This window comes from Juglans microcarpa x Juglans regia, chromosome 4S (assembly GCF_004785595.1).
Source record: "Juglans microcarpa x Juglans regia isolate MS1-56 chromosome 4S, Jm3101_v1.0, whole genome shotgun sequence".
Classification (NCBI taxonomy): domain Eukaryota; kingdom Viridiplantae; phylum Streptophyta; class Magnoliopsida; order Fagales; family Juglandaceae; genus Juglans; species Juglans microcarpa x Juglans regia.
Window position 1 is genome coordinate 19,668,502 of NC_054601.1, and position 25,323 is coordinate 19,693,824.

Consider the following 25,323-nt stretch of genomic DNA (forward strand, 5'->3'; position numbering starts at 1 on the left):
ATCATCCCCCCTCTTCAGCCTTCTCTCTCTCTCTCTCTCTCTCGTTTCGATTTTGCCAAAGGAACCCTAGCCTCCCTCCTTAGTGCCGAACTGACGATCAAAGAAACCCCATCATCCTCGTGACCCCACCATCATCATCGCCTAGTCGCCGTCATCCTCATGACTCCAAGGTTTGTTCTCTTCTTTTTATTCCGATTTGGATCTATTTTTAACTTTTTATGCTCAAATTTCATTATTGAGCATTTTCTCATGACCCCATCATCTCTCTCTTCCCAATTTAGGTATGTGTTGGGTTAGTTTTGTGTGAGGTACATGATTATTTAGAGGGTTTTGTTTCATTTTGGGTTAGTGATTATTTAGAGGGTTTTATTTCATTTTGGTTACTGCGTTTGCAAAGATATATGGTCGTGATTGTGGTATGAAAAATAAATACTAAACAAATACCCCGAAACTATTTAGAGGGTTTTGTTTCATTTTGGGTTAGTGATTATTTAGAGGATTTTGTTTCATTTTGGGTACTGAGTTTGCAAAGATATATGCTCGTGATTGTGGTATGAAAAATCAATACTAAACAAATACCTTGAAACTATTTAAAGGATTTTGTTTCATTCTGGATAGTGTTCTTGTTAACTTCAAATTTGCTTTCTACTTGACGCTTGTAGACTTGTAGCTATGGTTTGGGGTGGGGATCCATGTTGGGTTGGATTGGGTTGGGAAGCAGAGACTAATCTGTACATTGTGAGTATTGTTAGCATAATGAGAGCATTGTTTGACAGTCTGGATGCTGAATTTGTATGGTGGTTTGGTGTTATGGTCAGAAAGGCGTTTGATGATTTGTAGGTTCTGTTATTTTTTGTTATATTTGATTATTAGTGTTTGATTATTTATTATATTGTATTTGGTGATTTTTATTACTCAATAATAGATGGAAGAAGATTTTGTGACTTATAATGTCAGTACAACCTAAGAAGTTGGTGGTAACTCCTCGTCTATTCCAGTAGATGTGGAAGAGTATGAGAGTCTTCCAACCCTTTCATCCACATATACACAACAACCTATCCATTCCATCCCACCTTTACCCAAGAAATCAATAATAATAAAAAAACACCTCATAACCAATCGGTGGTTTGGAAACACTTTAATAAAGTGCAATCTATTGACTATGATAACCCAAAAGCTCAGTGTAATTATTACGCTAAACTATACAATTGCCACTACAAGAATGTCACTTCATCTATGATACACCACCTCTAGAATGCATGTAAAACTTCCCTTCTTAGATTTAAATGAGTTGAAAAAAGTCAATCATCTAGTGTTAAGTGAGATGCAGAGGGAAATGTGTGTAGCCCACAAAGTCTAGTGAAGTATGATGTAAAAAAACTTAGGATATCAACCTCTAAGTTCTTTATTAGGTGTGAATTTCCTTTTAGGCTAGTGGAGAACGAATGGTTTGTTGAGTTCATTGCTAATTTAGAGTCTCGATAAACTTTGACATCTCGAATCACTTTAAAAATGGATTGTATTAAGTTGTATAACAAAGAGAAGATACAGCTAAACAAATTGTTGGATGGTCAAAGAATTCGTCTAACCACCGATACTTGGACATTGGTGCAAAATATGAATTACATGTGCATTACTGCACATTTTATTGATTGCAATTGGAAATTGCACAAAAAAAAATAAAGTTTTGCCAAATTCCCAACCATAGGGGCGAAACTATTGGGAGAGTTTTAAACTTGGGGTTGCATGATTGGGAGATTAATAAGATATTGACCATCACAGTTGATAATGCGTCCTCTAATAATGTTATTGTTGATTAGATGAGGAGGAGAATAAATGATAGTGATTGTACCATACTGGGTGGTGAGTTTCTTCACATGCGGTGTACTGCCCATATATTGAATTTGATTGTTATGGATGGTTTGAGAAATGTTTATGAGTTTGTAACGAGTATTAGAGATGTCGTCAGACATGTGAAGTCTTCACTGTCAAAGTTTGTCAAGTTCAAGGCTTATACAGTAAAAAAAAATATTAGTAAGAGGATGATTTGCTTAGATGTTCCTACTAGATGGAACTCTACATATTTGATGTTGAGTACTGTTGAAAACACAAACAAGCCTTTGAACAGTATTATATGTGTGTGGATAGTAAATTCGTGAACCCCACTGTTGATGATTAGAAAAAAAATACATATTTTTGTAGAGTTGTTGAAAATATTTTATGATGTTACATTGAACATTTCTGATTTTTTGTATGTGACAGCTAATGTATACTTTCAAGAACTCTGAACAATTGAATATACATTAAATGATATTTTCAATCGTCATGATATTATCACTAGGACCATGGGTATAAATATGAAAAGTAAGTATAAAAAGTATTGGGGTAGCATAGATAAATTCAACTTGATGATATATATTGATTTTGTGCTTGATCCATGATATAAAATGATAGCAATGAAGTTTTGGTTGAAACAGTGCAAAGGGGATGAGTTTGCGGATATGATAGAGGTCAAGGTTAAACTCTTATTAAGCTGCTTGATTGAGCAGTATAACAAATTTTGTATGGGTAGTGGGGGAGTTCTAATGTGGCTCAAGGGAGGCGAAGCATTACTTCTACTTCTACTATTACCTCGACTAAATTTGATATCAAGTTAGAGAAATACCTTCAGGAGCAAGGGTTTATGGAGTTTAGATCAGAACTAGATCGGTATTTGTCGGAGGGGTATGCACAAAAATACCCAGTTTTGATATTTTGGATTGGTGGAGAGTTAGTGCCACCAATTATCCTGTCCTTACTGAGATAACACGGATGTATTAGCCACCTCCACTTCCACTGTTACCTCAGAGTCTGCATTTAGTACTTGAGGATGCATCTTGGATCCTTTTAGAGTTCATTGTCTCCAGAGACTGTCGAAGCCCTTATTTGCACTCAAAATTGGTGAAGGACCAAACCTGTCGGCATCTGGGAGTTGGAAGAATACGTACAGTCAATGGACCTTGAAGGTAAGTTTGAAACTTGAAATATTTTTTTAATATCTATCTATCTCGGTTTATTATATATCTAACTCAACTTTTAATATTTTTTAGATGATCATCTAGCTTCATCTTTAATAGAGGATGTTGTGAGTCTCTCTTCCCATTCATGCTAAAAAAATTTAGAATAAGTACTTTTATATTGGTTATGTTGAATTGTTGACTTTAAATTTCACAGCGATTCATATAGATGTAGGAAAAATGAATTTACCAATTCAATAATTGCTTGAATTCGTGTGGATTGGGTTCTACATGAACTGCCTAATTAGTATAGTACTAATCACCAATGAATATTAATTGCATGGTACAGATCATCATATATGCTGATTTTGTAACTCATTTCTTGTAATTTTTTGTTTGGTAATGTAATTTATAAAGACCAATAGTGTAATATGTAGTGGATTGCATTGTGATGCATGCATAGATGAATATTGAATTTGTTTTTTAGTTTTATTTGCATTTAGTAATTTTATAACACAAATCTTGAGGGACTGAACAAATAAGGGGTTATTTATTGGAATTATCTCATGCAGCCTCTCAAGTTCCCTCTGACAAGTCGGTTACAGGAGAACCACCACCAAATTGATGGAATCTATTTCTGTTACTCATTCTTTATTTTATTAATTCATTTCTGCTGTATATATATATATATATATATATATATATATATATTGCAGTACATTGTATATCATGATGCATTATGGAATAAAGTTTATGTTGGTATTGACCTTCACAAACAATTCTCTCCGTTTTATTTTGCATTCTTTTCCTGCTCCATTTCCATTATGGTATCATGAGCCAATCCCCTCCAAGTTCTCCATCTCACTCCTCTCAGAGCTCTTCATCTCAGTCCCTTCCAAGTTCCCCAACTCATTTCGCCATGTCCACCTCTGATAATCCCAAACCTGAGAACAATCCTCATCACCCAGCTAGTCCGTATTTTATTCAACCCGGCGAAAATGCCTCCTCTCCATTAGTTCCTGAGTTACTAAATACTAAAAATTATGTTACCTGGGCTCGCTCCATGCGTAGAGCTTTGAACATAAAAAACAAGCTTGGATTTCTCGATGGTAAGATTATTGGAATTATCTCATGCAGCCTCTCAAGTTCCTTCTGACAAGTTGGTTACAAGAGAACCACCACCAAATTGATAGAATCCATTTCTGTCATTCATTCTTTATTTTATTAATTCATTTCTGCTATATATATATATATATATATATATTGCAGTACATTGTATATCATGATGCATTATGGAATAAAGTTTACGTTGGTATTGGCCTTCACAAACAATTCTCTTTATTCTCTCTGTTTTATTTTGCATTCTTCTCCTGTGCCATTTCCATTATGGTATCATGAGCCAATCCCCTCCAAGTTCTCCATCTCACTCCTCTCAAAGCTCTTCATCTTAGTCCCTTCCAAGTTCCCCAACTCATTCCACAATGTCCACCTCTGATAATCCCAAACCTGAGGACAATCCTCATCACCCAGCTAGTTCGTATTTTTTTCAGCCCGGTGAAAATGTCTTCTCTCCATTAGTTCATGAGTTACTCAATACTAAAAATTATGTTACCTGGGCTCGCTCCATGCATAGAGCTTTGAACATAAAAAATAAGCTTGGATTTCTCCTTGGATTCCGATCCTTTGTTTCTCCCATGGGAACGATGCAATGATATTATCATTGCATGGCTCCAAAACTCTGTTGGCTTAGACCTTTGATCTACAATTGCCCATGCCGAGACAGCAGTTGATGTATGGAATGACCTCCGTGAATGCTTCTCTATACAGAACGCTCCTCGGATTTTCTAGCTCACGAAGGCCATCTCCTCCTTACTTCAAAATGATGATTCTGTGAGTATTTACTACAATAAACTTAAAGGTTATTGAAATGAGCTTGATGTATACGAACCAATTCCTCTTTGCACCTGTGGATCTGTCAAAACTCTCATGGAGTATCATTATCGTCACAAGGTCATGCAGTTCTTAATGGGATTGCAGGATTCTTATGATGCCATCAGTGCTCAAATTCTTCTCTCCGATCTATTTCCATCTTTAAACCGAGTTTTCTCTCTTATTCAATAAGAAGAAAGACATCGGCAACTTCACTCTGTACCAACACCAGCTGCAATGGTCACACGAGGACCAGATCCAAGGCCCTTATCATCCTCACGCAAGGATCATTAATATTGTTCTCATTGCAACATCATTGGGCATTCCCTTGAGCGATGTTTCAAGGCTAACCCGAATCTTCCAATCTGCTCTCATTGTCAGATCCCAGGCCACACCAAGGATAAATATTATCGGTTGAATGGTTATCCTCCAGGCCACAAAAATGGCCTCAAATCCAAATCTGTTGCTAACATTGTTTCTCTTGAGCAGGACCAAACCCACAATGGCTCACCTATTACTCAGGAGCAGTACGGTAAGCTTCTTGCCTTACTCCATCCAGCTTCGACCAACAATAACACACCTACAGCAGTAAACCAAGTCCAAGTTCTCCATTCAAATTCTCCTACAATGTCTGGTAAAAGTCTCTGCCTCTCAACACACAAAAACACAAACACTTCATCTGCACAATGGATTCTCAACACTGGGGCCACAGACCATATGGTCTATAGCCCCAATTTCTTTACACATAATATCACTCATGTTAATCACTCAGTCAAGCTTCCCAATGGTTCAACCACGATCGCCACTCATCTCGGTTATATACAGTTTTCTCCTCAACTAATGTTTAAACATGTGTTGTGTGTTCCAACTTTTTCCTTTAACCTTGTTTCCGCCAAATCTTTAGCTACACATTCCAATTGTTGCTTACTTTTCTTCTCCAATTTATGTTACATACAGGACCTTTCAACTTTGATGACAATTGGGAAGGTTGAGGTGCGCAATGGCCTATATCACTTACAACCCGAACCGCCTTCTCCCACTGCTTTTTCTAATTTTTTTTTCTACTTTATTTCATTCCAAATGGTCAATATTGTTGTTACTACAAAACATGATGAATTTACTTTGTAGCATTTTTGGCTTGGACATAGCTCCATGACACAACAAGTTATGAATGATATTGGTAAAAATAATGTTCAACTTTCAACTAAAGCTAGTCCATGCCTTATATGTCCACTTGCCAAACAACATAGATTATCCTTTCCACAATCAGAAAAAAAAAAATGTTCTCAATCCTTTTGAAAATATTTGTTGACATATGGGGCCCTAATTCTACAAGCCTACGACGGCTTCAAGTATTTTCTAACCATGGTGGATCAATTTACTAGATGTACTTGGCTTTATCTTTTGAAATCCAATTCCAAAGCACGCTTATGCCTCCAAAATTTTTGTTCTCTTATTGACAATCAATTTGCCATCAAAATTAAAATTATTAGGAGTGATAATGGCCCCGAGTTCTCCATGTCAGATTTTTATCAACCAGAGGCATAATTCATCAGCTTACTTGTGTAGCCACACCTCAACAAAATGCTTTAGTTGAAAGAAAACACCAACACATTTTGAATGTCGCAAGACCCCTAAAGTTTCAGTCTGGTCTTCCCACAAAGTACTGGAATGATTTTGTCTTAACAACAACTTACTTGATTAATCGAACACCCACTCTCATTCTCAACTACAAATCACCTTCTGAAGTTTTATACAACAAAAAACCCTCATATTTTCACCTACGCGTTTTTGGATCTCTATGTTTTGCTTCAACCCTTTCCCATACTCGATCTAAATTTGATCCTCATGCCTGCCGATATTTATTCTTGGGCTACCCCCATGGTATAAAAGGGTACAAACTCCTTGATTTGAACACACATCAAACCTTCATTTCTCGTGATGTTATTTTTCATGAAGATACCTTTCCCTTCAAAACCATCCCCGCCAAATCCAACCCCATTCAAAACCAACCAATACATCCCACCTAACTTGTTATTATCGACGCCCAGCCACTTCCAATCACCATCGAACCAACCCACCCCATCCAACCCGTTACTACCCATATCCAGCCTGATCCTCAAACTTTTCCTCTTGGTTTAGAACCCATTCATCCAGATACCTAGCACATCCCTCCTTATACCCTAGATTCATCTCCTCCTAACCTAAACCCATCTAACCATGCTCCGCGCCGCTCCACCCGAACAAGAAATGCCCTAGCCTACCTTCAAGATTTTCATTGCTCTCATGTCGCTGCATCCAATCTGACTCAGTCATCATCTCAGTTGAAAGGCTTCTCCTCATGACACTCACAGGTTCGTTTTCCTATTTCTAATTTTCTCTCTTATGATTTACTTTCACCACAATTCAAAGCCTTTACTGCCTCTATTTTTCCAAACCGAACCAACTTCTTATACCCAAGCTATCAAAGACCCTGTTTGGTGCGAGGCAATGAAGCAAGAACTTACTGCCCTTGAGCTCAATGAGACATGGTCCATTGTGGAATTAGCTCATTCCAAGAAAACAATCGACTGCAAATGGGTATACAAATACAAGTTTCAAGCAGATGGAACAATTGAAAGGGCCAAAGCTCAATTGGTCGCAAAGGGCTTCACACAGCGTGAGGGTATCGACTTCCATGATACTTTTTCACCCGTAGCAAAGTTTGTTTCAATTCGACGTCTTGTTTCAAAGCTTGGCCTTCACAAATAATTCTCTCTGTTCTCTCTGTTTTATTTTGTATTCTTCTCCTGCGCCATTTCCATTATTATTGAATGAACTTTAAATAGTCGAGTGACAACCTCTCGCATATTTTTGGAGATAACAGAGCCCCGCCGAGCAGCTTCATGATCTTCGTTGCTGTTCTTAGACTTTGTACCTTGGCTTTGATCCCTTTCTATTGCAACAATATGCACAGGGAGCGCACTGAGTCATTGATTCTTCTGGTTGACAAGAAGCAGAAGCCCATGTCACCGAAAAAGCCTCGCCTGTACATGGTTGTGGAATTGGTTGACAAGAAGCAGAAGCCTTGGGAAGTGATTTTATAGGTGTTCTGTACAGAGGAACACTCCCTAATGGGCGTCATGTGGCAATGAATTGGTTCTCGAGTCAATACCTGAAATCATTGCGCTCGGCTACGAGGTGAGTTTTACAGAGAATTGATGAATTCTCCTAGATTAATCATCTAGGTTTGACTCTTATTCATGGATGGTGTTGCGAGAAATACGAGACCATCATTGTGTTTAACTACTTTCCAAATGGAAGCCTAGATTGTTGGTTGTATGGACTGGGTGTTCTCCTTCGAGTCTGCGATTCAAACTCATCAAAGAGATTGCAGGGGCATTGTGTTTCCTCCAATTTAAAGGACTGACTCATGGAAACTTCAAGACCAGCAGTGTCTTCCTTGAATTCGGAGTCGAAATAGGGAAAGATTATTTTATGGGAAGATTTTTTGCTGGGTGGAGTCGAATTCGGAGGTAAGAGTTTGATCGTGTGGGATCCAGTTTCGTCGGAGGACCTTTTTGTCCAGCTCGGCTTACCAAGTTTTTTATTTTCGGAACTGATTTCTAGTGAACTCGGGTTAACATCCAAACGACGTCTTCCAATCGGTTAAATAGGTAACCCAAATGCATGATAAAATAACTAACTGAAAGAATAACCATATTTCACAATACCGATTGAGAAAAAAAATAAAGGGTTCAAGCCATTTATATTTTGGAAAATTACTTTTCTTTCTTTCACTTTCTTCTCCGCTTGCTCTCTCTCAAATTAATGCCACTTTGACCACGAGGCTAAGTTACTGTATATTTATGCATTAAATTGTACTCTGAGTGTGGAGGTGTTGTGACCAATTTTTGTTTCAAATGCTGTAACAGTTTAGTGATTTATTGTTTTCCAGAATGTTAATTTTGGTTACCTGCAAATGCATTGGTATGCATTGATATATGACAATCCTCATCCATAGACGGTGATAGTTTAGACATAAGAAAAATCTAATTGTAAGCGATTCTGCGCACTAATACGCGCACTCATTTAATATAATTGGCCAGAAAGTAAATTTTATTGAAAACAGTGCTAATTTAAATTTAAAATATGAAGACAATAATATTAGTACGCAGATTAGTACGCAAACTTGTTTGTACATAGCAAAACTCTTAAACATATTGTAAAATCCACTACTTTACTTTTATTCATGTTAATTTATTCTGGGACTTGGTGTGCAAAGTTTAAATGATTTTTTCTAATCCATTGGTGAGTGAGGATTTCAAATAAAATATGAATGTAGAACAACTTTCACACGGCACACAAAAAAAAAAAAAAAAAAACAACTTTCACACGGGCAAGATAATTTTGCATTATGTATCATGCCTCGAGATTGTGGTATTTTACTGTGATCTTTTTAACTTTAATGGCTCGCAATGCCCTTTTTGTTGTAGTATGTTATGAAATGAACTCCATGGTATTGGATTTTTAATCCTGCTTGGGAAGTATTAAAGCAGTAAATAGTCAGAAATCAATTTTATCTTATGCAATTTTGTCTTTTGAAATCATGGATTTTGTCTTTTCGAAATGGTTCTCTAATTCCTTCTTTCAAATAATACATGCAGATTATTGAAATTGTCCCCAAACATAGGGTGAATGAGCAAAGTAGATTGGCTTTTTGTTTCCATTTGTTGGTCTGCTTTTTCTGTTCATTGCTTTTTCTGTTCATTGCTTCTCTTCTATCAAACAATATTAGCGTTTTATGTTTTATTTTTAGAGTAATGTTATATATAATTATGGAGTATGTAAGTGTCGTACAATCATTTTAAAAAAGAGTGAGGTCTATTATTAAAAAATTAATTTTTTATGTGCATCTCGTATTTATTCGTTTTTTTCAAAGTGATTGCACGATATTTATATACTCACGACTGTAACTATCATTTCTCTTATTTTTATTATCATTAGCAAATCGTAGAGTTTTTCAATACATCCAGAGATGGGTAATGGTATATTTATAATTATTTTATAACCATTTTATAATTCATATTATTCTAAAGTACGCTCAATTTGATAGAGACGTTGTAAACTAATTGTAATTTGATCAATTATATTAATCTATGGTCTATACCAATCTTATTAGAGGCAATGTGCCCTTTATGTCTGGATCAATGTCGTCAATACCATATATCTTAAAACCTGCATTTACATGTGTAACAAATATCTACAAGTCTATCTTAATGCATTAGGTACAACTTCCTACCATCTTATATCATATTTTCATTGGTAAACAAAGAAGAAAAAGAAACCGTAAATGACAAATATCCTTCAAACATATTACAGTTTCACTATCATGTTGAGCCTTTTGAAAATCATCCAGTTTATTACATTTTTCGTCAAAATAAAATAAGTAAAAAAATTATTCATTAGTAGTACTAGACGTAATTTTTAAATATATTATTTGACACTCTTCCATTTTGTTTAAATAAAATAAATATTGAAAAAAAATTCTAATTTAACCAAATTTATCCCAACCGATTTATCAAATAATATTGTCTATGGTATATATTTATTTATTTATTTTATAGAAATCAATGGTATAAATTTATAATAACAAATTCTATATATTATATTACTATTTTATTTTTATCTCATTAAATATGATGTGGCATATTTATCATTATTAAATAATTATTTATTATATACTTTTTTATCATTAAATAGTAATGAATATATCACATACCATTTAGTATAATCAAAATAAAATATAAGTGTGATGTATAATATTACTCAATATATTAATATTGTAAACGGAGTCTACAGGCCGTCGTAGATAGGCCACGACCTCACCCTCGTCGAGATCGTCTTCTCCGAAACGCGCATTGTATAGTTTTGTTTCATAAAGTCGCATAGTCGTTATCTGTCTCTTTTTAATTTTCAGATCTTGCTTTTACTCGCACTTCTTCCTTTTCTCCTTCTTCTTCGACACCGATCCCTACGGTTTGCAATTCGATTCGACTAGATTGTCGGAGCTCCCTAGAACAATGGCGAAGCCGAAGTACTCCCGCCTACAGGCACGGAAAGCGTCGTCTCCCGCGATGGTCCTCGCCATGCTCGTCATGTTTACGTTCGTCATTCTCATCCTCCTCGCCCTCGGAATCCTCTCGATTCCCAGCACTTCCGGTGGGGATTCTCCGAAGGCCAACGATCTCAGCACCATTGTACGGAACAATATGGATAGGTTGGTGTTGTTGAATTTTTGTTCTCTCCCTCTCTCTGTGTCTCTCTCTCTCGGGGTAAATTAATGTGATTTTTTGTGTATTTTTTATTTATTTATTGTTTTAATAGGATTGATGGAGACGAGGGTAGGGGGGAGCAATGGGTGGAATTGATCTCCTGGGAGCCTAGAGCTTTTGTTTACCATAATTTCTTGGTGAGCTTTTAATTCTTATTTCTTGTTTGTGGAGCTTGCAAATATTGTTGCTTATATATATATATATATATATATATATATAGGCAACTAAAATTGAAGTATATGCCATTCGTAGTACTTCATGCTGCAGTTTTATATATGCATTGTAGGGAGGATATGTGAAATTTTGTAATAGGTCACTTTAGGAGGAATAGAAAGGTTATCTACGAATAAAAATCCTTTGGTGGAACTATGAATTTCACCCTCTAATATCATATATACACATTTTGAACACACGAGGATAGGTTTAAAGGAGTAATAGCTCATTTGATAAGTACAGAAAAAGAGTTTCCTGTTAGGATCAGAGTCATATTATGTTGGTTGGGGTCTTAGAATTCTGTTAGATAAGTTTGATCTTGATCAGGAACCGATCTGTTGTAACTTAAAGCTTGCCAAATACTGAATTTGATTTACTTTGGGCAGACCAAGGATGAATGTGAGTATCTAATCAGTCTTGCGAAGCCACATATGCACAAGTCAACAGTTGTTGATGGTGAAACTGGCAAGAGTAAAGATAGTCGGTATGAAATTCTTAACGATGGAAGTTTCCTTTGCCATTCTCTTCATTGCATTGCTTTTTTGTTGTTTTGATTTTTTTTTTTAGTCAGATTTGTCACCCCTGGATTACAATTTATGCAGGGTTCGTACAAGCTCTGGAACATTTCTGGCACGAGGACGTGATAAAATTATTAGGAATATCGAGAAGAAGATTGCTGATTTCACCTTTTTACCTGCCGGTATGTTGTTTTGGCCACCTATGCTTCTCCACTTTTTCTTAATCAAAATGGAAGTTACTTTCATTTTTGTTTAAATCCAGAATAGTTTTTTCCTGATTCTCACTATTTCTGAAATACATTACCTTCTTTCATTAAGTTTTGGACTCCAATATGCAGTAATTTGGTTTTTCTCATTTTCTTCTCTCTTTTAATTCCCATTTTTGCAAAGGACAAAAGTTAGCTTTTGGTATTTCTCCTGGACAGGGTGAAACTTGGGAATTGTTTAAATTTTATATATTTCTTCAGTCCTTCCTGAAGATGAAAAAGTTGGAAATGGATTTAAGAAGCCCCTCTTTTTAGAATTGAAGGAAGGTGTGCTCTTTGATAACAGCTTTGGAAGATTGAGGGAATGGGACATTCTTAGTTGTGATAAACCCGATCCCCCTTAATCCTCAAATGTTGTAACTCATTTTTGCTTAGAGAGAAAAGAGGGATTGGGAAGAAGAGTGGCTTTTTGTGTTTATCTGTTACTAGCTTATCTCTTTCTAGTCATATAATTCATAAGCTGTTCATAAACAGAGCATGGGGAAGGACTTCAAGTACTCCACTATGAAGTTGGACAAAAGTATGAGCCTCACTTTGACTACTTCCAGGATCAGTTAAATACTAAAAATGGGGGTCAGCGGATGGCTACGGTTCTTATGTATCTGTAAGTGATATAGATTTATAGAATTATTCTCTCCAGTCGTGCATATGCTGAAGGCCAAAGTGTTTCTATCAGTAAGGTTCTTTTCTCTAATGGTACAGATCAGATGTTGAAGAAGGGGGTGAGACTGTGTTTCCTGTGGCCAAGGGGAACTTTAGCTCTGTGCCTTGGTGGGATGAGCTATCTGATTGCGGGAAAAAAGGACTTTCTGTTAAACCAAAGATGGGTGATGCTCTGCTTTTCTGGAGCATGAACCCTGATGCCACTCTAGATCCATCAAGTTTGCATGGTTTGTCATCATTGTTTCTTTTTTTTGATAAGTAAAAACTTTATTAATATCAAAAGTCCACGTTGCATGGTTAGTCATCAATGTTAATCATTTAGATTTTGAGACCAGATAGTTCAGTTTTCAGTCATTTCCAGGCCAACATGCCTTCATTGTTGACAGAGTGACATCTCCATTGGGTGTAATACTGCATTTCCTAGGCATCATTTCATCTTTGAGTCAATTGAGTTCATTATTCACTATGTGTGGGGGTAATAGTACAGTTAGTGCTGAGTTCAATTCTTCTGTTTTTCAGGTGGTTGCCCTGTGATTAAGGGGAACAAGTGGTCAGCTACTAAATGGGTGCGCGTAAACGAGTACAAAGTTTGAGCAACTTAGAAAAGGTAATCATATTCACCCAGTATAGCTAATTAAAAAATTTCAATGCAGCCAATAAGTAGTAGTTAGTGTAAGATCCATTCTTTGTTTAGAACTTGATCATATTTTGGAAAATTTCAAGATATTGAAATGTTTTATCCACTTGGGGATGCTTGATGCAAATGAAGCTGATAAGACACCATCTTTCTGAATATTCTGTTATCTGGTTTAGCTACAGTTTCTGCCAATTTCTTACCAAAAATAAAAATGAAAATTGATACTTGAGCATGATGGGCTGATGTTAAGAATGCTAAAGCTTTTTTGTTGTTGGAGTTGGCATCAAGGCAACAGGATTTTTAAGCACTTTTCCTGGAAGGATTTGACAGGAATTGTTGTGTTTTGATGATGGATAGAAACTCTGAATTTTTAATCATAGTATCATCAGTAACGCCACAATTGAAACAGGAACAAATATGACATAGTTTGTATGCTATAATATGTGTTTTCTTCCTTCTCAGAGAGCGGCCCAAGCGTGGCTTATTTACTGGCTTTCTTTGAGATTGGTTGTGTGGGCTTTACTATTATATGTTTATGCATGCATCCACATACTAGTTAGACTGTATAAGTGGGCAACAGTCTAACTATATCTAAACTATATTTCTTATCCCGTATAGTTTGATGTTATGTGCTTGAACTGGAAATTGCTCAGTCCCCTTGATGTTGTTGATGCAATATTGAATAACTGCTTCGTCGCCTTAAGTCGATACTCGTCATCTTTGGCAGGTTTAAATGAGTTCTAATCTCACTGTTGTACCATATGTCTCGGTCAGAGCTTCAGCACTATATGGCGTAAGATCTCATATGTAACCTTTCTATACAGAGCTCAGTGCCGTTATTCGATATATTTTGATGTACTACCAATCCTTTGCTCACATTTTTGTTCGAAATCCCTTCATATTTTATGACACCAACTTAATAAAAAGGAATGAGTTGTTTATTTGTATTTAAACAATCAAAAGGTTTAGGAGATTTGTTAATAACAAATATGCCCAATTAACCAAAAAGAGTATATTTTAATGAATCTATACTGTATGTTTCTTTTATGTTTATCTTGTTCATTTAAGCAATTGTCAAGCTGACTGCCCATTGCTATTGGAATTAGAGCTTAGTGGGACTATCATGACTTTTGACCTGTACATGATGTAGTAATCTAAGGATAGGCCAGGCTACATTTTGAGTTATATTTCAAATGATCAGTCGACCTTCCAATTGAAACCCCTTAAAACCATTATATAGGATAAGAACAACTTTCCAAGCAATATGAGATCTCACTCATCACCTTTATATACTCAATCCAAGATATGTGGTTGAGTTTGACTATAATACCATTTGTAACAATCTAGAGGACGTTATATTCTAAAAAAATTAATTAATGTTATAATTGGAGTTTCTTGAAATATTTTATTTACAGCATTCTTATACTTGATCTGTGATATTCAACATAGAGAAATGTTTTAGCCACAAAAAAAAATTGACAAAAATAAACACACAAATTGACATGGCTTGTCGTGGTACGTTAAATTGTAAAACTACTTTTATTGGTAAAGTAGATGTAACGTATCATATGCAGTCATATCATTTTATGGGATCTCTTTGTAATTATAGCACTTTTCTTCAAGATATCTAAGAGAATTGTTTGTAATAAATCTTGTATCATACAATTGCAACCATGTGGATTATTTGAGAGCTGTTTGAAAGTAGCTGGTTTGTAGAGGAGATAGGGACATGTTTCTACATCTAACGACGTGGTTTAGAGAAGATGGTGCATTGGATCCATTAATTTGTCGGTTCATATCCCCAAAGTCACTTTTCTTTAACTTAGTTGCATGCTTTTATACATACAAATATATATATACATACATATAGAGCCTTACTAGGTACAAGCGATTTGGGGCACCAAACTGTGTACCGAAGCTGACATGGTTTTTTTTTTTTATTGAAAAGAAAAATAAAAGAGAATTTTGAGAGGAGAAGAAGGTCTTTTGTCTCACGAAAATAATTTTCGTTTCAATTCGTACTGATTCATTAAATAGATACCTTACATGTCAGCATCGGTATGTGATTTGGTGTGCACTTTTACGTAAATTCATGCTCGCATTCGTGGTTTGTCTGAAGAGGCATTGAATCTCCATGCTTGGAGAGGTTGAAAAGTGACACGACGGCAGGTGTTGGTGTACGAAAACTCTGCATAAATTTTACAATTTGTGTTTTTTATATGACTGAAGTATTTAATGATTCAACTAAACACTAAGATTAGTGCTAAATTTCGGAAAAGTTAGCGACCGATATTTCTATTAATAGGGTATGCATTCATCAGCTTGGATCTACTTGCTGATGATACATAGGCAAGACGTTTCTCTAGGCTTCTAGTATTGATAATGTATTTGCACAAAATAGCGTTGTGTATTGAATGAGCTAGAAGCACTTCTGCGCATCGTTTACATTGTTAAGTTTTTTTAATTATATTATATTTTAATTTTGTTTATAACTTAATTGTATGAAGTTTAAATATGATCTTTGATTACTAATTATATCATCAGTTTTTTGCCGATAGGACACGGCTCATAGAAATTATTTGCACTCAAGAATCTGAACATTATGGGTATATAAATGAAAGAAGACAATGTTATTGAGGAAATGACAAAATTTTATGGATAAAAAAAGAAGAAGTGTTTTTGACCTTTGAAATTCCATATTCTTTCAAATTATTTAAATTTATGATTTTTTTTTATAAACAACATTTTTTATTTAGTCATAAATCTCTTTAAGAGGGAAATAATACATTGAGGGATTTCCTCCATTACAATGATGGTATTCATTATACCAAGAGCATCCTTTCCTAGAGATTGAGCAACTTTGTTCGTATTCCTCCCAATGTGTTGCATTGACCACGAATCAAAATTAGCCAGCATTGATCTTGTATAAGCCATAATCATACATGTGCTCGTAACTCAACAGAACTTTGGATCCCCTAGACTACTTGCAAAGCATCCCCTTCTAAGATAATGTTTTTGAAGCCCAGTCTTGGCAAAACAATGTGGCATGAAGAGCAGCTACAACTTCTGCTAGGAAAGGATCTGGGAAAAGATCCCTCTTCGTCCTCAATGTTGCCCTGACTTTGCCCTCCCAATCACGGATAATAGCACCAAGTCCAACCTAGCAATGAACCTTATCCAGAGCAACGTCCCAATTAAGTTTGAAAAGTCCTTGGGGAGGAGCCTCCCATTCTTCATTCAAATCAAATTCTGTTCTAGTGCTGCTAGTAGGTGCTTGGATTTTTCTGAGTTCAGCCAGTAGGATTTTAGATTGATGCACTAAAGTGGAAGGTGTGTGAAAATATCCTTAAAGATAATTTCATGCCTCCTTTTCCATATTTTCCAAGAAACAGCAGCAAATTCCTCAATGTCTTCCTTGTTTAAAATATCATATATTTTCTCTACTAAATCCTTAAGGCCTGACTTTAAGATCCACACTTTTGAATTCTGATTGTACACTGCCCCCATACATCACGAGTTGAGGTACATTCCCAAAGTGCATGCTCCAATGTTTCAAGGTCTTGCTTACAGATAGAACACTCTGGATTGTCTAGTACACTCCTTTTAAACAGATTAGCTCTTGTGGGAAAGACATCTAGACATGCTCTCCATAAGAAGGTTTTGTTGGCATTAGGTATCTTCAGGTGCCATATCTTTGTCCATTCTTCCTTCTTTGTTTGCAAATATGAGGACTAGCCTTTTGCATGATCTTGTAGTTCTCCACTAAGCTGATAGGCACTCTTGACAGTAAATAAACCAGTGGTGGTACATCTCCAAATTAATTGGTTAGGTCTGTTGCAAGTGCTTATAGGAATCGTTTTGATGAGGTCAACTTCATCATTTGAGAAAATGGCATCCACCAGAGAATTGTTCCACTGATTTGTATCTGTGTCTATCAGAGTTGAGACCTTAGTATGAGCTTGTAGAAATTTGAGTGAACTTGGGGGTTTAAAAGTATTTTGTTGAGGAAACCACTTATCATTCCAGATGCTTACTGCTTCTCCATTGCCAATTCTCCTCCTTCTTCAAAAAGAGGTCTTGCAGCTAAGAAACTTTGCCATATGTAGGACGGATTGTTGCCCATTTTTGCTTTTAGGAAAGTAGTTGTTGGGAAGTATTTAACTCTGAGCACCTATGCAGTAAGGGAATGAGGGTTTTGGACTAACCTCCAACGTTGTTTTGTTAGCAGGGCAGTGTTAAAATTCTCAAAATTCCTAAACCCCAAGCCTCCTATCTTCTTAGATTTCCTCATTTGTTGCCAACTCACCCAATGAATCTTGTTTTCCTGTGCTTGCTGATCCCACCACTAACTTCTCATAACTTTATTAAGCTCTTGTAACATGTGATTAGGAAGCAAGTATCTCCTTACTTGCTTGTGAGAGAAATTTGATTTTCCAATTCCTCAGTCTGTCTTCCACCTTGTCTAATAACCCTTTGAAGGTATTAGCTCTAGATCTTTCCACTAGTGCTGGTAGGCCCAAGTTTCTTTCATACGAATGACTAGCCTGCTATACTGGTGATGATTTCTTTGATATATTCTCGAGTGTTCTTGCTAAAGAAAATGGAAGTCTTTTCTTTATTGAGTCTTTGACCTTAAGCTTTCTCATAAGAGTCCAGAAGATTGAAAAGTCTACTCCACTCCACTGAGCTTGTCTTGCAAAAAAGTAAGCTGTCACCTGCAAAAAATAAGTAGTTAATATGGATTTGACCTCTGGCCAATGGAAGACAAGTGATCAAACCAGAAGTTTCTGCTATGTTAAGAAGATTACTGAGAACTTCAGAGCATAGGATGAGAATGTAGGGTGAAAGAGGATCACCTGCCTAATCCCCCTAGATGGAGTGAACTTTTCCTATGGGGCTCCATTAATAATTAGAGTGTAAGAAAATGGGGTAACACATTTCGTGACAAGGGCAATCCACCTTTAAGCAAATCTCATCTTCTCCATCACAGATTTTAAGAAAAGCCATTTAATCTTGTCATAAGCTTTGTTAATATCAAACTTACGAGTCATGAACCCTTCATTTCCTTTCATTTAATACATATTGGATTATGTGGTTGAATCAAGAAAAGACCAAATGTTATAAATAAAAGAAGGCGAAGTGTTTGTTATGTATTAAAATTGTTTGAATAATTATAATATATTAATAGAAAGTGCTTGGACGGTCGAGAATATGCTTGGGTCGGATGGTCATGTGATTAGTACCATATATGAGAATATGAATTGATTGTTGTTCTAACAGTGTTCACGTGTAATGATTCGATCAATCTTTACATATCTAATAAAGGGAACCATAATCTTCATGATATCAAATATTATTGAATGCTGCTGAAAAATCACATGTTTTAGTGATTGAAGTATGCATGCATGCATGCATGTGAGATGTTCACATGAAGAAGTAGTTAAATCTTTGGAAAAAAAAGAGAGTGCTGAAAGATATAGATGTACGTAGCATCCTCGTGTTTCTTAATGAACACAAAGTGCATGCAGCTTGCAAGTTGGGGGAACTCGATCGGCCAGGAAGCATCCAGAAAGCAACATTGATCTCAGAAATATCATATAGTACTGGTGATTATCATGTATATTACTTTATATTATTTGCCAATTATATCAGTTTAGTTCTAATTAAGTCGCTACAAACTTTGTCAAAAAAAGTGTTTTTGGAGACGACAAACGACCCTTTTTAAAATGAAAAATTTTGTCCAAAAATATATTTATGTTACGAGAAATAATATGTATCAATCATTATTCACTCTTACATTCTATACTTATAATTTTTTTAAGGATGTATGAGTACTTTTCATAAAGTGTAAGATGGTGAATAATAACTGATGAGAAGAATTATTCTTATATTATAATGAATTATGGAAAGAGTTGATAATTTTTTTTAGAGTAAAGTATATATATATATATATATATATATAAAAGTATGAAGCGAGTTCCATTGAAAATATATTTTCAAGCAAAGGACAAATTATTTAGTTGTGTACTACTCCCTTATTTTGTTTTCAGAGATGAGATGAGATTAAAATTAAAAAGTTAAATAAAATATTGTTAGAATATATTTTTTAATATTATTTTTGTTTTAAGATTTGAAAAAGTTGAATTATTTATTTTATTTTATGTGGAGATTTAAAAAAATTATAATGATAAAGTAAAATGAGATGAGATAAAATGAGATGTTTCTTAAAAACAAACGAGGCCTTCGAATAGCGCTAGCCCTCCCCGTGGGATATTTTGCATTTTTTAAGGCAATATGTCCTTTCTCACGTACATGTTAATTAAAGTCTACACACTATGCTTTTGGTAGGCTTTAACTATTATTTCTTTTGATCGGTAGGTAGGACCGTAGGCTTAATTATAATACAATTATAGACTATAAATTTTAGTTTTTTTAAGAGAGAGAAAAAAAAAATTCTACCTATGGAATACAGGTAGATCTTGGTTGGCTTGAGATTAAAAAATAGATAAATAACTAACCTCTTTTGATTGGCTTAATTATAATACAATTATAGACTTAATTTATTTTTTTCATTTAAAGGTATTTTGATCCAATTTCTTGAGATATTTTGTAAAACTCCTGTTTGGATGTTGAGATGGTCTCAAATCCATTTCATTTCAATATTCAAACACTACTCAAACATAAACACTTTTTAATTTCAAATTTTTATCTTTTTCATCTAATTATTACTTAATTATAACAATTTTTTCAAACTTTCAAACAAAATACAAAAAACAATTCAACATTTTCAAAATTTCAAAATAAAAATAATATTAAAAAATTATATTCCAACAATATTTTAACTTTATAATTTTTATTTAATTTTTTCTCTATCATTTCTTAAAACTCTATAAAATATTTTAACTCAGACTATTTTATTACTATTCACATACTATTTCAATACTATTAACAAATTTCTCATCATATCTCATTTCAGCATCTAAACGAGGATTAAAATTTTCCCTAGAGAATATATAATTCAACTTGACCCTTGTAAGCTCCAATCCTGATTTCGTCCTTGTTAATTGGAAGGATTGTGATAGCACTGCATGTACATCAAGTTAGATCGACGTATATTGAGAGAAATTAGACTATAAAGATGATTTCAATGAACTTCAACTATAATTTTTACTTGTTCCATTGAGGTCTAGTGCATTTCTTTCTTGTGACTAAGATTAAGTTACAATTTAAGATGTAACCAAGTATTTATCCAGCAAGATCACATGTTTAATATTTTTGTTGGTTTATATTACAACAAAAAAGAAGAAGAAGAAGAAACAGAGGCCATGCTTGTAATGCAGAAATGATAAGAGAAGTTTTATATAAACATCAGAGGGAACCCAAAATATAATCAATTACTAGAAAAACGACTGTTCTTTAGATTTTCACATAAATAAGAAGAATGTACACAAGTGACTGTTGCGGCAGAGAGCAAGGACCATGCCGGGAAGGGCTAAGGTTGTAATCCCATGTCAAAATGTGTACTTTAGTTGCAGGTTGTCGTTGATGAGCAATAAGTAAATGAGAAGAAGGCATGGAACCAAATTCTGGAGTTGCTAGATCGCCAAGTGAGATGGCTCGTGAGAGGAATGCATGCTTGTAAGAGCATACATTGTTATGATCTTAAAGGTTAAAGACTTTGTCAAATTAGAACCCAACAGTTTTAAGAATTTAGGATTAATGATTAGGCTTTTAACAATTGGTATTAGAACACAAGTTACATGTCATGAGTTTGAGTCTGAAAGGCATGACTTATATGCTAAAATAAAATGTCTTGGTAACATGTATGGGTGTGCTATCAAACCATTGAATATTCATATATGAGTGGAGCTACCGAAAGAGAAAGAACTAACATTGGGTCAATATCGATAGAGTGGGGCGTCATACACGTTTATTTATTTATTTATTTTTATTTGGTAGGGTAGTGGAATGCTATGATCCTAAGATTTTGCTTTAAGCACAAAAATCATAAAACTTTTGATTAATAGTTAGGCCTTTAACAATGACTGTTATGTACCGAATAAAATTGTGGTAATAGGGTTTTAAGGGAGTGGGATATATCATAAGGAAGTTGTGTCTATAACAGTGACAAAATGTGAAAAGGATGAAAGAAAAGGGTGCTGAGAGAAGGGAAAGTCGGAGAGAGGAGAAAGGGTTCCATCCATGAGCACCAACGAGTTTGAATCTCACAAAGAGCTAAAGAGGATGGATGAACTGGTTTAGAATGAATGTGGGAGGATTATAAAAAAGCAACTTAACAAAGCATATGCTGAGAGATTATGGGGGTTGGCAGAGAGAATATTGAAAAAATTCAGTGATGTTTTAGCCTACAATTTATGATGGAACAAACTCTCATGCCTATTTTTATCTGTTTTAAATTTGGAGTTACCTAAATTCATGAGAGCAAACACTCTTTCAAAATCACAAATGTTAAGGAGAATTGTCGTCAATCACATCGGTTGATGCAAAGCATTTTAAATAACTGAGTCCTAATAGGACCTCACTACTATTTTATTGAAGTGATTGATATAAAAAAATTACTTAAAACACATCCTATCAAATTAACCTATACAAATATAAAATGATGAATACATATGAAGCCAAGCCAATATATATGACGATTGTGGACCACCACTCAATGCCTAACATCATCCATTTACATTACCATTCAAAATCCATTTACATTACCATCAAAAGAATTCACAAAAAGCTTATCCGTACAGTCTCATAAATGAGAGGCGAATAGATTAATGAATAGCCAGCTCTGCAAGACCAGATGCTGCTCAGAGTCAGGACTTAATAATCCAACAAGACTTAGCTCCATGGAATTGCATGCATTTGGGCGGATGGTGTTGTTGAATGAATGGTGTCTATCTCACTGGTAACACTAAATACAAACTAAATAGTCACCAAATTTTTCATGCTTTGATGGCTTATAGAACTTGAATCATTCACAATAGCAGTTCAGAAAAGGAAAAGTACCATTGACTAGAAAGTATGGGTAATCCTGGATGATAAAATGCTGTTATTCATCCCCAGTCACATAAGTCAATATGTCTAGATTAAGTAGCATGATTCACCAATGAAACCATTTAAAATGTGCCCACGTCTTTCTGTTGGTATGACTAAAGATGACACAATCAAGAACTAAAAAAAAAAAAACATTATTCATTTCAGATAAATTACAAGCACTTTCCCCTACAGAATCTCAATACAATGTTTGTGCTTATAGACAAAATAAAAGAATGAAAGAAACAAAATAAAAGATTGAAAGAAAGTGAGGGAACTACATAACAAAGGAAACAATAAAAACTGCAGTGGCTCAAAATTTTTTTATACATGATCGCTAGTACTACAAGGATCCAACTCAGAACATGGTATCTCCAACTACCAAAGTAACGATGTCCTGAAGTATTTCAAGTGAACGAAGTACAAAAGTCCTAAAAGGTAACAACTGTATAAACAACAAAAGAAAATCTTATCTGTAGTGTATAATTTACAGAAACTATGTCACAGATCCCTTCTGCATAATGGACAAGAGCCATGCCTAAGGAGCCACTTATCTATGCAAGGTAGGTGAAACATATGATGGCAATGAGGCAAGCATCTAACCGTCTCTCCAAGCTGAAAGTCCTGAAAATGGAGGAATTCATCACCTCGATTAGATACAGCATGATTCACAAACAAATTGTCTATAAGAAAGTAATGGTTAACTAGAAAGAATCAAAATCGTGGATGAACCTGAAGACACACTGAACAAGAGACTTCCTCTCCAGAAGTATCTATATTGTTATTTTTTGTGATAATGATCTTTGGGATTTTCTCAACTGAATCGCCCGGCAAACCCTTGGCCCCACCAGTGTCAAAGATGTTTGGGATCTCATCAAAGCTTGCTTCAACAGCACCCATCTGATAAAGCACAACGAAGTTTTTAACCAAATGAGAATGGTCTGTGCATTTCTGCCTAATCTGTCAAGGTCTACCATTTGCATTGCATTATTACCTGACTCTGCACGGCACTTAACATGGCTGGACCAATCCGCTCGCGGACAAGTCTCCCACTTAGAAGGCTTGCAATGACATCAATCTGAGCAATTTGTAGAGAATCACGAATTGGGTCATTACGGTTAAGATTTGCAACTAAAATGAAACTTGGAAACCAAATAGGAACAAATAAATGTTTAATTCTTTCTTCATCTAAACAAAAGTCATATCACATCAAGGATGTTAGCTGAGTTGCTCACCAAGTAGAGGAGACACCCAATACCGGATTCATCTGATTGCCAAAGAACAAGAGAAGATTCAAAAACTTCAATGGAGAAAACAGCTCCAGATATTGCTCCAACGGCAGCCCCTCTAACAAAACCGCTTTCCGTCTCTTGACCTATCAAAGCTCCAGTCATAGCTCCTAAAAAGGTGCCCACTGCAGCACAAGTACCAATTCGTTCAGTGTCAATCTTGGTTAAAGAATTCGTCATGAGAAACGAAGGTAGAGTTTTCATGTCTTAATTCTTGGAAGGTAACGTATAAGACAACTCGTAGTTCTAGATGTATGCTGAACATAGATAAAAGACAAAAAGAAATTCCCAAACCCTTTCGTGTACATGCTAAATCTATTGTATTCAATCGGCAACAAAATACAAGAAAAGAAGATTATCATGTAATCCCCCAATCATCTTCCTCATAAAGCTCATTTTTGCCTTCAATAAATTCTGAATTTGGTTTTTACAGTTCAACATTTAAAACCCAAAATGTGAAAAAACAGGAGCAAATTTGTCATGGTAATGAAAATACATACGCCAAGACAAACCAAAAATTGAATCTTTTGCAAGACCCACATCCGAAAACAAAACAGGATCAAGAATATAATGCCAAATCAAAGGTTGTAATCCATGTATAACATGATGTACAAGCAAAAGATAAAGAGATCAAGATGGAAGAGAAAGACAAACCAACCTAATGCAAAGAAGAAGGTGAAGATTGCAGAGAAGATGTTCCCAATAACCGCAGATGCAGCAAAATGAAAACCATCTCTAACCCTCTCAAAGAAATTCACAAACAAAGACGATGAAGACGAAGCAAGGACAGATGGGTGTGCAATAAAATCCATTGTCTTGATCAGGAATTGGCAAAAATGGAAGATTTATACACCGTGGGTCTTGTCGATCTTAAAGGCTTGGTTCGTAATGACAAATGTATACGCAAAACAATAAATAGAAAGGGATGGGTATGCTTAGTCCTTAAGAGAAAAGAGCAAAATTGAAAGAAACCTCATCAACCAACTCGCATTTAAAGCTTTATTATTATTATTATTATTATTATTTTACTTACTACGAATTCTCTCATTAGTTAACATTTTATAAGGCAGTTTAGATGAAATATTTTGAAATAAAATATTATTTTAATATTATTTTTATTTTAAGATTTTAAAAAATTAAATTATTTATTATATTTTATATAAAATTTTAAAAAAATTGTAACAATTATATATGAATTACGGCAAAAAAAAAAAAACTCTCACAACTATTTTCTACCAAAAGGCAAAAACACCTATTTTCCATTCTTGTTGGATCGGAGAAAAACTTCAGGCTTATTAAGTTTGTATTTGTCAAAGACACGGGATTTAGGATAAGAAGCTTCTCTTTTGTTGACGATTCGACGCGATCTGAGGGGCTCTTACTCTGTCCACAAATAATCAGAACATAAAGTTTGAATTTTTCCCTCACTAATTTCCCCATTCCAAAAAGA

General features: G+C 35.0%; 2 protein-coding genes across 2 annotated transcripts; one reads left to right on the plus strand and one right to left on the minus strand.

The window, feature by feature from the left end:
- Nucleotides 1-10,756: 10,756 nt before the first annotated feature.
- LOC121263492 (probable prolyl 4-hydroxylase 10) lies at nt 10,757-14,583 on the plus strand. Its single transcript, XM_041166406.1, has 8 exons — nt 10,757-11,184; nt 11,292-11,376; nt 11,839-11,936; nt 12,055-12,152; nt 12,711-12,840; nt 12,939-13,126; nt 13,419-13,506; nt 14,264-14,583. The coding sequence occupies exons 1-7, from the start codon at nt 10,988-10,990 to the stop codon at nt 13,490-13,492; spliced, it is 870 nt and encodes a 289-aa protein (XP_041022340.1). The 5' UTR covers nt 10,757-10,987; the 3' UTR covers nt 13,493-13,506; nt 14,264-14,583.
- An 8,287-nt stretch (nt 14,584-22,870) lies between these two features.
- Nucleotides 22,871-24,841, minus strand: LOC121263815 (NEP1-interacting protein-like 1). Its single transcript, XM_041166896.1, has 5 exons — nt 24,532-24,841; nt 23,820-23,998; nt 23,579-23,662; nt 23,317-23,484; nt 22,871-23,208 (listed from the first exon to the last, which is right to left on the minus strand). The coding sequence occupies exons 1-5, from the start codon at nt 24,683-24,685 to the stop codon at nt 23,086-23,088; spliced, it is 708 nt and encodes a 235-aa protein (XP_041022830.1). The 5' UTR covers nt 24,686-24,841; the 3' UTR covers nt 22,871-23,085.
- Between the last annotated feature and the right edge of the window lie 482 nt (nt 24,842-25,323).